General features: G+C 46.6%; 5 protein-coding genes across 5 annotated transcripts; 2 read left to right on the top strand and 3 right to left on the bottom strand.

The window, feature by feature from the left end:
- Positions 1–981: 981 nt before the first annotated feature.
- Positions 982–1,997, bottom strand: N7469_001379 (uncharacterized protein; the record flags this gene model as incomplete). Its single annotated transcript, XM_056640299.1, has 3 exons — positions 982–1,139; positions 1,216–1,299; positions 1,391–1,997. 3 exons carry the CDS (start codon positions 1,995–1,997, stop codon positions 982–984), a joined length of 849 nt encoding a protein of 282 aa, XP_056506056.1.
- Positions 1,998–3,292: 1,295 nt separating this feature from the next.
- erg8 (phosphomevalonate kinase) lies at positions 3,293–4,821 on the bottom strand (the record flags this gene model as incomplete). The annotated part of the gene is made up of 2 exons (XM_056640300.1): positions 3,293–4,400; positions 4,466–4,821. 2 exons carry the CDS (start codon positions 4,819–4,821, stop codon positions 3,293–3,295), a joined length of 1,464 nt encoding a protein of 487 aa, XP_056506057.1.
- A 693-nt stretch (positions 4,822–5,514) lies between these two features.
- On the top strand, positions 5,515–6,348 carry N7469_001381 (uncharacterized protein; the record flags this gene model as incomplete). The annotated part of the gene is made up of 1 exon (XM_056640301.1): positions 5,515–6,348. One exon carries the CDS (start codon positions 5,515–5,517, stop codon positions 6,346–6,348), a length of 834 nt encoding a protein of 277 aa, XP_056506058.1.
- A 519-nt stretch (positions 6,349–6,867) lies between these two features.
- N7469_001382 (uncharacterized protein) lies at positions 6,868–7,269 on the top strand (the record flags this gene model as incomplete). The annotated part of the gene is made up of 1 exon (XM_056640302.1): positions 6,868–7,269. One exon carries the CDS (start codon positions 6,868–6,870, stop codon positions 7,267–7,269), a length of 402 nt encoding a protein of 133 aa, XP_056506059.1.
- A 793-nt stretch (positions 7,270–8,062) lies between these two features.
- N7469_001383 (class I SAM-dependent methyltransferase) lies at positions 8,063–9,241 on the bottom strand (the record flags this gene model as incomplete). The annotated part of the gene is made up of 1 exon (XM_056640303.1): positions 8,063–9,241. The coding sequence occupies one exon, from the start codon at positions 9,239–9,241 to the stop codon at positions 8,063–8,065; it is 1,179 nt and encodes a 392-aa protein (XP_056506060.1).
- Between the last annotated feature and the right edge of the window lie 4,288 nt (positions 9,242–13,529).

The raw sequence follows: 13,529 nt of genomic DNA on the forward strand, positions 1-13,529 counted from the left end.
CTTATCTTTTCCCTCGTTCTGTTATTATGCATCGCTGTTTAGGTCGACATGTCATACTAGTCTTTTTGCCGATCATCTACTTCTACCTCTGATGTCCATGATAGAGGGATAGATTATAAGAATAGTTGGGTCGTGGGCCCATCTTGAAAGAGAGGCCTACGATGTAGCTGACCCTATTTAATCTTGCTTCTCATCGTTCAGCTTGCTTCATCGATGTTGGCATAAGCTGGTTTTACAGAGGACGCACTCTGTTCCTCGTACGTAGTGAATTGTCCAACGGCAGCTACATTCAATACACTACGGGAAGAATTGCTTGAGAAAATCACAGGGCGATAGTTCGTAGATACAGAAGTCCCAAGACAAGCCATACAGAGAATGAGACAAACGGAGGGAGACAAGGGGATCGAATGGGTATATGGATATATAGGAGGATTGTCGACTGGACAATTGGATCAGAGAAGTGTAATGAAGAGGTGCAGGCGAGAGATCAATTCCAAAATGAATTGAACAGAGAGCCGCCGGACAATCCAGACGAATCATGACCAATGTACACAAGGTGGGCGCAGCTCAACATGTCAGAAAGAGGAAATGAGACGGAGGGAAGAGGGAAAACCGTATTTGATAGCCCAGAGAACTGAAAGTGGCTGGAACAAAGAAAACGCTGGTAAGATTGACAAGCCAAGGGGGGTGAAGAAAAAAAACAAGAGTAAAATCATGTCCAAAAACGCCGCTTCCAGAGCGCAGATTCAAAAGCAAAGGCTACAGTCTGTCACGATGGCCAAGTTATTCCTGCATCTGGGCAGCCTTTGTCGAGAAAGCCACGATGCCAGGTGGTGGTTGTGGTTGGATTAGAGATAGACGATCCAAAGTGGAGAAAGGGTCGAGATATAGTTGAATGGCCCTATGCAAGGGTCTCGGGTGGTGATGGCGATGATGGGTTGGGAGTGGATGGATGCATCGAGTGTACATAGTAATACACGCTTATAAGATGATGCAACGGCAACCAGGGCTGCGCTCGCTCGCTTCGCGCTCGCGACTGTACTGTGCTTTAGCACCCTTTGCATCCTCTTCGTCAACCACTTCTTGTGGCTTTACAGTCATATGTACGACATTGGGAGCATCTTTGCTGAATTTTGAGTCTGTTCAAATAAATCAGTATGGGACGTAATGAAGCATGAGGAATGAATGCCTCTAAGAAGCAAAGCAGTAACATACCAGATAGGGGTGACTTGTCATCCAGCAATTTACCGAACGAAATCAAGCGAATCGAGCTTGGTGACGAAGGACGAGTTTCCCAGTCTGAATTTGTAGAGATAATTAGTTTTTATTCATAACCCATACTCATAGCATTGATGGCAGCGCTGCCTCCTGCGCGAACGGTCCGACTTACCAGATCGCCACTCTCGCCAGATCAACTCCTTCAAGGTATAAACACTCATGGCAAACGGATCGTAATTCTCTACATTCACCGATTGTTTTCTCAGGTATTTCCCATCAATCGTGAAAGGGTATCGCGAGCCCGTTGTCAATAACAAGGTAATGACGAGCGACGGACCAGCATCCTCCTCCACCTCCTTCCCTGAGGTATCCCCCGACTGATCGGTTGTCTGTTCTGCGTCGGGTTTGGTCTCTTCGGTATCCATGATAGGCTGATCGGTGGATTGAGGTTGCGCGACGGTGGGAGCATTGTCGGTTGCCGCTGCTGTGGTGGTGGTGCCAGTCGTTGCTGTCATGGGGGCGACGAGGGTGTCGCCACCGCTGGCGGAGTGGTTCGAGACCGCGGCGGCGTCTGACTTGGCGTCTTGAATTGGCGCAACAGAAGTAGCGGTCTCCGCGACCGATTCAGTGCCAGTTTTAGTATCAGTAGCGGTGGGGGTAGATGGAGATTCGATCGCGGTCGGTTGAGATTCAGCGTTCTGCGGAGAAGTCGTGGCTCCCGACTCGTGCTTGTCATTGGTCTCGGGCACCCCGGACTGCGGGTGATCGGTAGAAGACATGGCTAAGATGGCCCCGATGGCAGGTGACAATTAACTTTCCCAAGGGAGGAAAAGGGAAGGGGGGAACCACTTGTCAACGGGGAACAAGGAATAAAAGGGGGGGGGCGGGGAGAGGAGGAGAGAGAGGAGAGATTGAGGCAGTTTGGAAGAGCGGAGGATGGAAAGGTGGAGAGGAAGTTTGGCGTTTGGTTCGATCGGCGGACGTGAGGAGTCAACCAAAAGTAATCCTTTTTCTCTTTTGGGCGAGTTTGATTCAAAGTAGAATGCAATCAAGAGGTGATGGATTTAGTACACAAGGGAGATTGACTTAAGTATGACCTTTTCATCCAAAAACTTGAAAGGGAGATTGGAAAAGGAAAGGAGAAGAGAAGAGAAGGGGAGATCGGCGGACAAAGGTTTGTCACAAGCACTGGTGGATGGGGCCAGAACTTGAGAAATGAAGATATGAACTAGCAGTGGAGTATGAGACAAAAATAAAAAGCCCCAGTTAAAAAGTGTCAAGTTTGCTTGTTTTCACGGTTGACTTGTCCGAAGCTGAAAATGATGCAGCAAGGGAAATGATCCCAGGGAGAAAGACGATAAGGAAGATCCGGGGTAGCCCAGCCAAGACGATCAGGTTCAATCTAATTGATTATATTACATTATATTCCATTATATTGTATGATAGAATAATATTACTATTAATTAAGAAGAGTCTTTTATTTACTACCAATTCCCTTTTATTATAAAATGATCACTCTACTGTACTACTCACCCCTCGTTATAATCCTAGGTATAGTTCTATGTAAGTATTCATTCAAAGTATAGAAACAAATCATAACATCGTATAATGAGGAGACACTGTAGAACCCTCATCATTGACAAGAACAGCCCGAAATAATAAACTCCCGATGTGATCTCACAATGACTAGTGCCACTCCTTCCAGGCTAAATAAACCTGAACATGGACAAACAATCCAAGTCACACACGCTGAGGGGAATCCATGATAGCCCCGAATGATTCTATCTAGAAAATGGGTGTATGACCCGGTGATTGAGTAGTCTCTTGCTGCATATGCGGGGCGGGTCATAAACCGGCAGTCAAAATGGGAATAGGGGTATTTCTTGAATGTTTGAGAGAGAGATATTGAATGGATAATCGAGGGTGAGCTTGTTCGAGTCCGACCGCGGGTTAAATGTCTTGGGATAGAGGCTAGTCCAGAGTGGAATGGGTCGATAATCTGTGCGAGCTAGGTTCCGTTGCCTTGTCAACTCGCAGCCAGCAATATCAAGAAGCAGCATGTCCTCTCTCTGACCTAGATCCAGCCAGCATACTGCTCTAGCACCTCGTTCTTCACTCCTTCGGAACCGTGTCGCACCCCGAGGAGTCGAACATTACCGATCTTGCCTCCAAAGTCATCTTCCACGGCACTTTGATAGTTTGCAAACAACTCATTCATTCGCGGGATCACTGTAGGATCATCTCGGATAAACAACGCAATGGCATCGTATCCTCCGGCGCCAGGTACGACACCACCAATGACACCGTCAAGTGCGCTCACGCGATCCAGTAACTCTGTCTGGACACTGGGCTCAATGGGGACACCTGTCTGGCGGGTCATATTGCGGAGATACTGACGCGAACGTTCAATGAAGTTCGAGATTTCTGCAAAGTCATTATCGGTAACAGCGTCGGGATTCTGAGCCAAGCGTTTAAGCTCCTGTCGCAATCGCTCATTGTTATTTTGAAGACTAGCCCATAGAACATCGGCTTCGGCGCGGTTATTCTTTCGCCATTCCAGGACCTTCCTAACCATAGATGGGGTTTGTGAGCCGCACTCCACGTCGCACAAGACCATTTGCATACCGCGTGGAAGTTGCATGCCAAAATCCACGAATTCTGTATCCCAGGGGTGCTCCGGATCGGAATCTTCGACAACTGCGAATAGTCGTTCCTCGAATCCAGCAGATCCTACATCTCCAAGGGATTCCAGGATGGCGGGGGAAAATCGCTTGTATAGACACGATCCGTAAACCGCGGAAGCGACGTCGAAGCCGGAGCCGACCTTACCCTGAGCTGCACAGTGGGCAGCTTGGGCCAAGTTATGAAGCTTGTCTCGACCAGCGCCAAGGTCGGCCGCCTGCATGGTACGGTGAATCACGAGAGATGAGACAAGAGCAGTGACCAATGCGGCAGATGAACCGAGACCTGTTTTGTGAGCTTCTAGTAGGGGAACACCAAAGTTGGCAAATCGGGTACCCTGTCCTTTGATCGCTGGTCCCTTGGAGGTCGCTGTTTCAGAGTAGTAGTCGTTATCAGCCAGGATGGTAACAGACAGCGAGCCAAAGTCTTTGGAATCGGCAACATAGCTGATGTAGGTCAAGGCATAGCTGAGGGAGGTCTCGACGAAGGGGTTCCTAGGACTGTTGGCCGAATGTTGTCAGCGTGTTGATCTTGAGGGATTACTTGTCTTTTGACAATTGCATACCCTGTTCCTTTCTGGACCATCTTGACACCCCCACCATTATCACATCGCTGCACGCCATATTCCCAGACCGCATCAACGAATTGCGGTGAGCGAACAACCACAGTGTCCTCCGCATCCTGATCCTCCACTGCTCCAGTGGTATGTGACTGGACCTCCGAGGCGAGGCCCGTGGGCTTAGGGTCTGTTGTTGACCCCGAGGTGCCGCGGCGGTGACCTCTCCTCAATTGTTGAACGACGACGTGAATACGCGCATCGAGAGCGAAGACAGTTCCCGTATAATTTCGGTCGAGTACTAGATAGCCTCCAGTGAGAAGAACCTTGCCCGGTGCGGACAGGGCTGTCACTGCGGGAGACATGATGGATTATTTTGGAGGAGAAAAAGGATGGGGGAGGGATCGACCGAATGTTTTGGTGCCCCGCGGGTTAGTCAGGCTGACCTTCACCACAGAAACAGTTCTATACGAATTGATGCTTTCCACAATTTATCAGCAGGACTTCGAATCTTCGAGATTAATTGATAGAATTATTATTTGACTGCAGAATCATGAAAAACAGAATTGATCGACTAATTGGTGTTTCTACCTATATTCATAGAATTGAGCTTCATATCTGGCATTGTGAATACTGCAATCTATGCTAATTGTAGACTGGGGCTAGTCTGCATCTATGATATCGGATTATTAGAGCCGACTTGATTGGACCATTGCTCATCATTGGAGTTATTTTTCTCACAGATACCCGTTCATGCAATTCATGCAATTGACTCTCATCTTGCCTAAATCGTCCGCAAGTGGAATGTGGAGTGAATGTGGAGTCCAATCAACATTCAGCATGACTCAATATGAATCACTCTCAATCTGCCCCGCGTCATCGGAAGTTTGGCATCGAAGTCTTGTCTCCTCTTGTATAAATATCGGAATCGAGAGCAACTCTAATTTTATCTTTCACGACATATCACGCAATTATATCCCCTTAAGATACTATCTGCAGCAAATCCAAACAAAGTGTCCGCCACGACTTTACGCCCTATTACTACGACTACAACCACCATGACATCTTCAAGTACATCTCAACCTATAGTCTTCTATGACATTGCCATGCGCCCTCCAGTGGAGGAGAGTGCCTGTTCCCCAAACCCCTGGAAAGCCCGTCTGGCCCTCAACTTCAAAGGAGTCCCCTATAAAACAACATGGGTACCATTGCCCGACGTGGCCAAGACTCGCAAAAGTCTCAACGTCCCCGCCTGTCGGAAATTCGCCGACGGTACTGACTTCTACACATTGCCAATGATTGAAGATCCTTCAACAAATTCAAAATTAGGTGACTCCTTCGACATCGCAGCCTATCTGCAAAAGACATATCCAGATTCGGGAGCGGGAGACCTCTTCCCACCCCAGACACTGGACTACGAGTTCAAAAATGATACCATACTCATTCCCCTATCCGAAATCCCTCAAACAGGGCACCCCGAATATGCGAAATTCAACGTACACGTTGATGCAGTTTTCACTACCTTCGTTCAGCTTTCTATTGCGTGTTTCCCATTTGACCCTGCTACGGCTGAAATCAGCAAGGCGGAAATGGCCCGTCGAGCGGGCGTCCCTAGTTGGGACTTTTTCCAATTGAAAGGAGACGCGCGAGAGAAGACTAAGGCTGCCTTCCGGGATGCTCTGGGTGAGCTTGGAAAATTGTTCTTGAAGGATACTAGTGGGCCATTCATTCTGGGTAACAAAGCTAGCTATGCGGATATGATTGTGGGTGGATGGTTGCATATGATGCATGCTACTCTTGCGGACGATGAATGGCAGGAACTTAAGGGTTGGCATAATGGTCTTTATGGACAATTGTATGATGCTTTGGAGGTATACGCGGAGATGAAATAGAGTGCCTGGGTTTGTCTTGGTGTATATAAAACGAAATCTTGATATTTGCCAAAGCTGTGAATGTAAATATTTTTCTTTCTCAAAAAAAATTGTGTCCTCCCTTTGAAAGCACTGATGAGAATTCGTGACCAAAATATAAATTCTGAGAGTGTAGAGAAGATCTCGGAAGGGAGTAGATGAGATCCAGCTTACTATTTCAATGGAGTATCAAGTATACCGTTTTACATATAGAGTCCTACCATGCCATGATACTTTCGTAAGATTAACTACATATTTCAGAAGCAAAGAAGATCTTAATGTCTTACAGTCCGTGCCTGATCTTGGAATACGAGCGGCCGGTTACACCCTGCAAGGTTAGGGCCTGAGTCAAGGCAGAGTTTAGCCCCCACCATGCAAGATCTACTAAGAAGTGAAATTCGAGATTTGATGGTATAATACTAATCTTCAACTCCCCCGGTTCGAACATCTCGAAAAAAATAATAATAAGGAATCTAATACAAAATGTTCTCTCTATCCAGAATGTCCCGACTACCTCTAAAGGGCGCCCTTCAACGCCCACGAGTCCACTCCCATCCTCCAGTAAACACACTCTCCCAGATCGCCCTTCTGAACGGGTCACATGAGCCACATAGAGTTTCTCAAGTATACATCTCCAGATTCTCGGCACGTGCAGAGCTACTTAATGCGAAAAACCCCCGCAAAGAGCCACTCAATACAAGATACAATGCGGAAAAAGCCAGGCTGGAGCACGAGAATCCATTTAACGCTCCATCGGTCAGTCTGGAGTCACTTGGAATCGGAAAAAAGATGAAAATGTTCTTGCTGGCGGTGCTTACTGTTTTTGGCACCATTGAAACATGGTTCTGGTGCAAGGCTCTTATTATTTGGTGGAAGGGAGATGAGAGCGACGGGACTGAGTGAGAGGCCTATTGCTGACGGAATATATGCACGATATTATTCTTAGAAAATGATGGAAACAAGGAACTCTCCTCTCTTTACTTATCCATGTGTATATCTTACATTTAAAGCGACATATTCACTTACCGATGTATTGCTACCCCTGGACTCAATTTAGCCAGCAGCACAAGACATACGTGAGTATTACTGGCAGCTTCCCGAGTAGCCTTCGGATGGGATTTTCATAATCATGATCATAAAAGAAGTATATAGTATGTACCTTCAATGACCAAACTGTAAAATGCTATGAACAAGATGCAGGCTATGTACAGCTTTGTCCAAGGGAAACTCCAGGCACCATATCCACAAGGAACGCACATAACGATCGTAAAACAGAAAAACAATAGAAAGAGGCCATAAATATGGCCATAAACCAACCATGACTCCGAAACCTTCTAAATGTTTAATTACTATGTAGGACTGTTGTATGCTGAGGACGGGCCGAGTAAGACTCGGCCCACCTGCAAGACCCGGCGGAGAACAGTGGCGAATTCGGTTCGGCAAGCCGAAAGGCAAATCGGCAGATGTGACGTAACCTTCGAAATCCATTGGCACCCATAACAAATCTTTGCATGGAATGCACTGGGACAACAAAGCTGTCGCAGGTGAAATGCCAATTTCAAATCGGGTTGACCGAATACATGCGACAAGCCATCATGCCATACAGCCCATCAGACCACCAATCAACCACCAAGCTATCGCCGACGTGAAGGTTTTATTATGTATACCGAAAATCCTTCACGAAGAGATGACCTTATTATGCCTTCGGCTTCTGCGCAATGATACTATAGCTCGTTGTCGCGAGACGCATATTATCCATCTTGACGAAGGCCTGGCCGTCCAGACACAATCGGTTGATAAGGGTCTTGAAGTGGCGGGGTAGGACGTGCAGCTTGACGAGGGCGAGGATACACTGGCGAAGTGTACGGAAGTAAAGGTCAACGGTGTCAATCAAGGGAGCTTGCAGGCCATCGATACTGGCGTTCTCAGACTTTACAATTTCAAATCCCGACTGGGTTAGCGCCTTCTCCAAACTTTCTTCGGTGGGGGTGCCAACGGCACCGATTAGCGGCTTGACTCGTCGCATCAACTCTGCATGTTCCGGGTTCGTGGGCTCGTAGTCGGGCAAGCTGATCCAGTCTAGTATGGAAATCTTTGCACCAGGCTTGACTACTCGAAAGGCCTCGCTGAAGAGAGCAGGCAGATCCTTGCAGAGACTTAGAGCCTGGATCTGGTAGAAGGCATCGAAGCTCTCGTCGTCGAATGGCAGTGGGAGGCTGTTAAAGTCTTGTTGGATAAAGTTGTTCTTCAAACCACGCTCCTCGTTGAAGCTGTGCGCTTGCGCGACTTGATTAGGGTCGATGTTCAGGCCAGTGACCTGGGCACCGGAGTATTGCGCCATGTGCGCAGCGACACGGCCACGACCGCAACCAAGGTCAAGTACTTTGTCACCGGCAGACAAACCAATGTCTTGCGCAATTGAGCGCTCGTAAAGGATTTGGTTCTCCAAGACAGAGGCCTTGCGACTCATCCATGGAGGAATGTACATCTTTTCGACGTCACCGAGGGCGCAAAGGTGGTTGAGTACACCATAGTATGATTTCAAACAGTCGCCGACCTTCTCCTGATAATTGGGGCCCAGAACCTCGCGCATTTGCTGCTCATTAGACCAATCAAGGTTGTAGATCACGTATGAAGCCATAAAGTCATCGACTTCCTTCGGTGTAAGGTTGGTCAGGTAGCGGAATGACGTCCAGAAGCTCTTCCAGCGTTTCGGCGAAGCCGAATTGTCATTGTCCTTTCCATGTTTGCCCAGAGCAGTCGCGAAGATCTTCTGCTTCTCGTGCGCGATTTCATCAATGGAGCTGTCGCTTTCCGAGCCACGTCCGGTGCGCCCAGGGTGGCGCGGCGTATCCACGAGTGTTTGCGACACCATTGTGAAATGCAAGAAAGCTTTAATTAGAGTATGAGAGATGAATTGGAAGCTCTAGTATGAGATACTCGCAAAGGAAAAAAAAAGAGAGGAATAGAGGGCGGGGGAAAAAGGCTCGTATGTATTACGCCTTTCGCAACGCATCTAGGGGCCCAGCGCAATTTATAAGCAAAGAACGCATTCTCTCCGATCCTCATTCTCCACGATTCCCGGAAAAAAAAAGTAATTTGCCAAGCAAGAACCGTGAGCGGTCAGTAGCCACATATTGTGGATTGTCACCAGACCAGGAAGTTCATACCGGATAGCCCGGCAATGTAGTTCGCGCTGAACGGGATTTTGACACCGAATATAGACGGATAAAGAATCTTTGGCGAATATGGATAACCAGGGGAAGAGTAGCCTTGGGTTGAAATTTCTTTGCCATCATTATTATTTGGAAATCGGAGGTTTCTCGAAGTCTTCACTCGAGCGATCTACAGAACGCGACAGGTTCAGATACGGATGACGCGGGAAGGGTCCTTGCGATGAAATGAGTATCGTCATGGATGCGACGATCTAGACCCACCGGATTTAGTATCGACGATGAATACTCAATTTTGATTGTAGTGTGTGATATGTATTCCGTAGAAACAATCCATGTCCGAGCATTGGATGTGTCTTGAATTGGGGTACGGAGTACATCATCGTACATCAGCCCATGCCTTACTATTGTAGGCCAGTATAAAGCGCGGACTCTCCGCGGTCCTCAGCGAGCTTCATGCAAGCTCCCTAATACATGTACCTTAGTGCTGCAAGCCGATCAAACCAAGTTACCCCTCTTGTGAGTCACAGATTCCCTGCAGGCCCGTTTTTCCCGCTGTTACATACTGTATGTAGACAACCTTACCTTTGTACCTCTCAAAGGAAATGCTCTACTTTGGACACGCGTCCATGTACATATTCGTATTCCGTGCTTAATACAGAGTTACGGCTTCATAAGAGATATATACACTAATGAAGACCCTGTCCACGACTATATGGCACTAGTGACTCGAAAATTAGAAAGGCTGTACGGAATACCCTATAGGGCGCCTAACATCGCGATAGAGCCGCGGACATCCGTATCCCAAGAGCCTTTTTTCCGTGAGAAGTATAGTACAAGAAAATTAAAAATTGAAAAAAAAAGTGAGAACTTACCAAAGACAATCCACTATGACCATGTGGCCATGGCGCTGGTAGTGGACCAGATACAATGTGAAAATGTTATTGAGTGTTGATTGAATAACGCCATGGAGACCACTGCCAGACCCACACATCCGTGCTCCACTCACGATGATCGGCGGGTGGTAGGGCGAAGGGTCAAGCAAATCCGAGACTTGCAACTCTGCCCGTATATCCGGTGCCGGTCACGTGTATGTTCCTAAAAAGGTAGAATGCTCCATCAGACATGCCGAAGGTATGAATCTGAGTCGAGGCTACATACAGAAGTTGGTTCTGTGCTTCAAAGGCTGACGGGAGATTCCGAGTACGCTCGGATTTTTTTCTTGGCATTGCTTCTTTCCGCTGTTCTTCCGCCAAGCGTTTAGCCGATGTATGTATGGAGTACGAGCGTGGCACCACCTTTATATAAATGAGCTTGCATGTGTACGTACACTATGTAGTATGTACTACACTCATTAGTATCCGAGAAAATTCAGAGCAGCCTCTCGTAGAGCGCACATGTACAATAGGCTCTAGCGGGTACATCCAAACTTGACGCTGTACACAGACTGCTTTGCCAGGTACAGATGATACGTGCTGCTCTACTCTACCGCAGAGATCAACATATTCAGAGCCGATGATGCAATTTCTGACACGCAGTGGAGTGAAGTGGACCAACTCATCTGAAAAATCTCTTTATGTAGAGACTATCTACTGTGTAACTCGTCGCAGTGGGCAAAGTTTTACTGCAGAAATAATGGCATATTCCGGAGCGAAATTTTAACATAATCTTGATGAGTCCAATTTGGATCTAGGGTAACCTTGGTTCAAATCACCTTGGAAATTGTCTATATTTTTCAAGTCGATAGTAATCCAGCTCATTGAAACTCCAAAAAGTTGGGGAAAAATCTACATCTATTTTAATTCTGGTTTTACCTTTGCATATTTCGACGTTGCACGTCTTTTCAGAGGCCCGCTTGGCTGAGCCCACTCCAAGTCGATCGAATGCAAGTCTTTTCCTTTCCAATATCAACACATCTTGAATGCGGAGTCTGGTGGACCTAAATTGCTGGTCCAAGTGTTATACTTTGACATAGCCCTCTCCATATGATTCATTCAAATTTCCGTGGGGAAACAAGAAAATTCGCTGGGGCGAGAGATACAGAACCATTGAATTATATACAACAGATATTAGATCATGGAATATTTTTTACTACCAGTATTGGGGTCTTGAAATTTGATCCAACGGTGACTCCCGCCTTTGGCAGGGTTACGCTTGCACGTACAGAATGACTTGACAAGATAAGACTACAGGAGTATAGATTCTGATGACAAAACGACATAATAGGACAATGGTACGGGGTAGCTCTAAGCGATAGGGTCCAACCGTAAACAGAATCCGAATTCAACTCTGCTGACCATGTGGGCGTTAGATGGGGAACCCCTCTTCTTTCCCCTCCCTCAGCGATGATCAAGGCTGGGGGACCACGGGACAAAGGAATCGATCGACAGCGCGATGTCTCCCGTTCCAGCGTCCGAGCGTCGACAATTCTTATCAATAGAAACCGTCTGACGTCAAGTCTCGCATATTGTATTGGCAATCGAAAGTATATTGAAGTGTTTTGAGCCCGGGTACCTTGTCTGTTACTGTTGCATAGAGCAATTGATTTATGGTAAGATGATTGGTACTTTGGTACCGGGTGGCTGCTCACCACCGTTTTCCGGGATACTTAAACGGGGCCATTCCATGTGCTGGCATATTCCAAATGGCAGGTGGCCTACATATGTATTAAAAGGACTCGTAAGAGTGAACTGAATTCCACATTCAACCAGGATGGATTGTCCCCGGAAACCGGCTTTCCTTTTTAGATTTTCCTGACATCAGAACGGGTGGGGTTATGCAGGTGTACGAAGTACATGGTAGTCACATACTGAAGTACATACATATGTACACACAAGGCGGGAGATTGTCAGCGTCGAAATCGATATTGCAGGTACAGTACACTATGTTTGAATATCTTTATCAGAATTATTTGAGGAATATACTTGGAATTGATAGTTAAAAAAAAAAAAAACAAAGTTAATGAGCAAATGAGACAATGTTGTTTTTGATTTTTTGTCGATAGTAATTATATTCTCGAATCTTTCGCGTTGTTGCATTGCAATATGTGTACGGTAGCTCCTGGCCTAGGACTAGATATTGTGTTAATACAGGAGCATCTGAATGAAGTGATCAAGCCTGCATAATATTAGAGTACAATATGCTTCCTCGTTTGATAGTGAGTTTGTCCACCGAGTTAAATTACTCTCAGCTTGAGATGCTTCTATATATGCCCAAGAGAGAATTCCTCCTCATTTGTGTTAGTTGTAGCAAGGGTGTACAGTAAGTATCTTATAGTTAGTTCCAGTACAAGATAAGTTGGCTACACGTGATATAACTTTACTGGAGAACAAGAATAGCCTCGACTGCCAGATTTGAGTAATCGGGTCATGTGATAATGTTATTCAGCATCGGGATTTGGGAGTCTTGGCACCGACAGCTTTCCGCCAATTCAGCCACGGTTTCAATTTTCAAACTACTCGTCTCGATTCAAGTCCCTGCTGCACGCAAGGATCCGAAACAAATGATTGATCAGAATATTTTATGAATCTAGAATATCAGAAAAATCAAGTTCATTCCAGAAATATGATGATAGGGATTATAGAATCAGACTCCAAATAATAAACACCTCAAAATATACACACAATCAAGCTTATTCTCAGCTTTACGGAGATGCAAAGACCGTTAAGCCCGGGAGGCCGAGTCCGAGTCGGGGAAAAGGGGCGCAAGTCCGAAGGAAAGGAAGAAAAAGGAAGAAAACGAACCGGAAGAAACAGTGACTCATTCAGGGGGAATCAGCTCTTTTGCGCGGCTGTGATTGGTGGGTCAGTCATGGGCAGATGACCTGCTGGCAGGAACCGGTCCACGGAGTACTTCTGACATTTCCCGCGGGTACTTGCGGGCCTGCTACATTTTGTACTGTCTGGAATGTACTCGATCTGTACTTTGTAGACATTATGTACATATCCTCGGTTGACGTGTGTGATGGCTGTGCAAAATACCTGGAGAGAT

The sequence above is a fragment of the Penicillium citrinum genome (genome assembly GCF_028827155.1).
Source record: "Penicillium citrinum strain IBT 23319 chromosome Unknown utg000001l:1.0-4955037.0:1.0-4956770.0, whole genome shotgun sequence".
Taxonomy (NCBI): Eukaryota; Fungi; Ascomycota; class Eurotiomycetes; order Eurotiales; family Aspergillaceae; genus Penicillium; species Penicillium citrinum.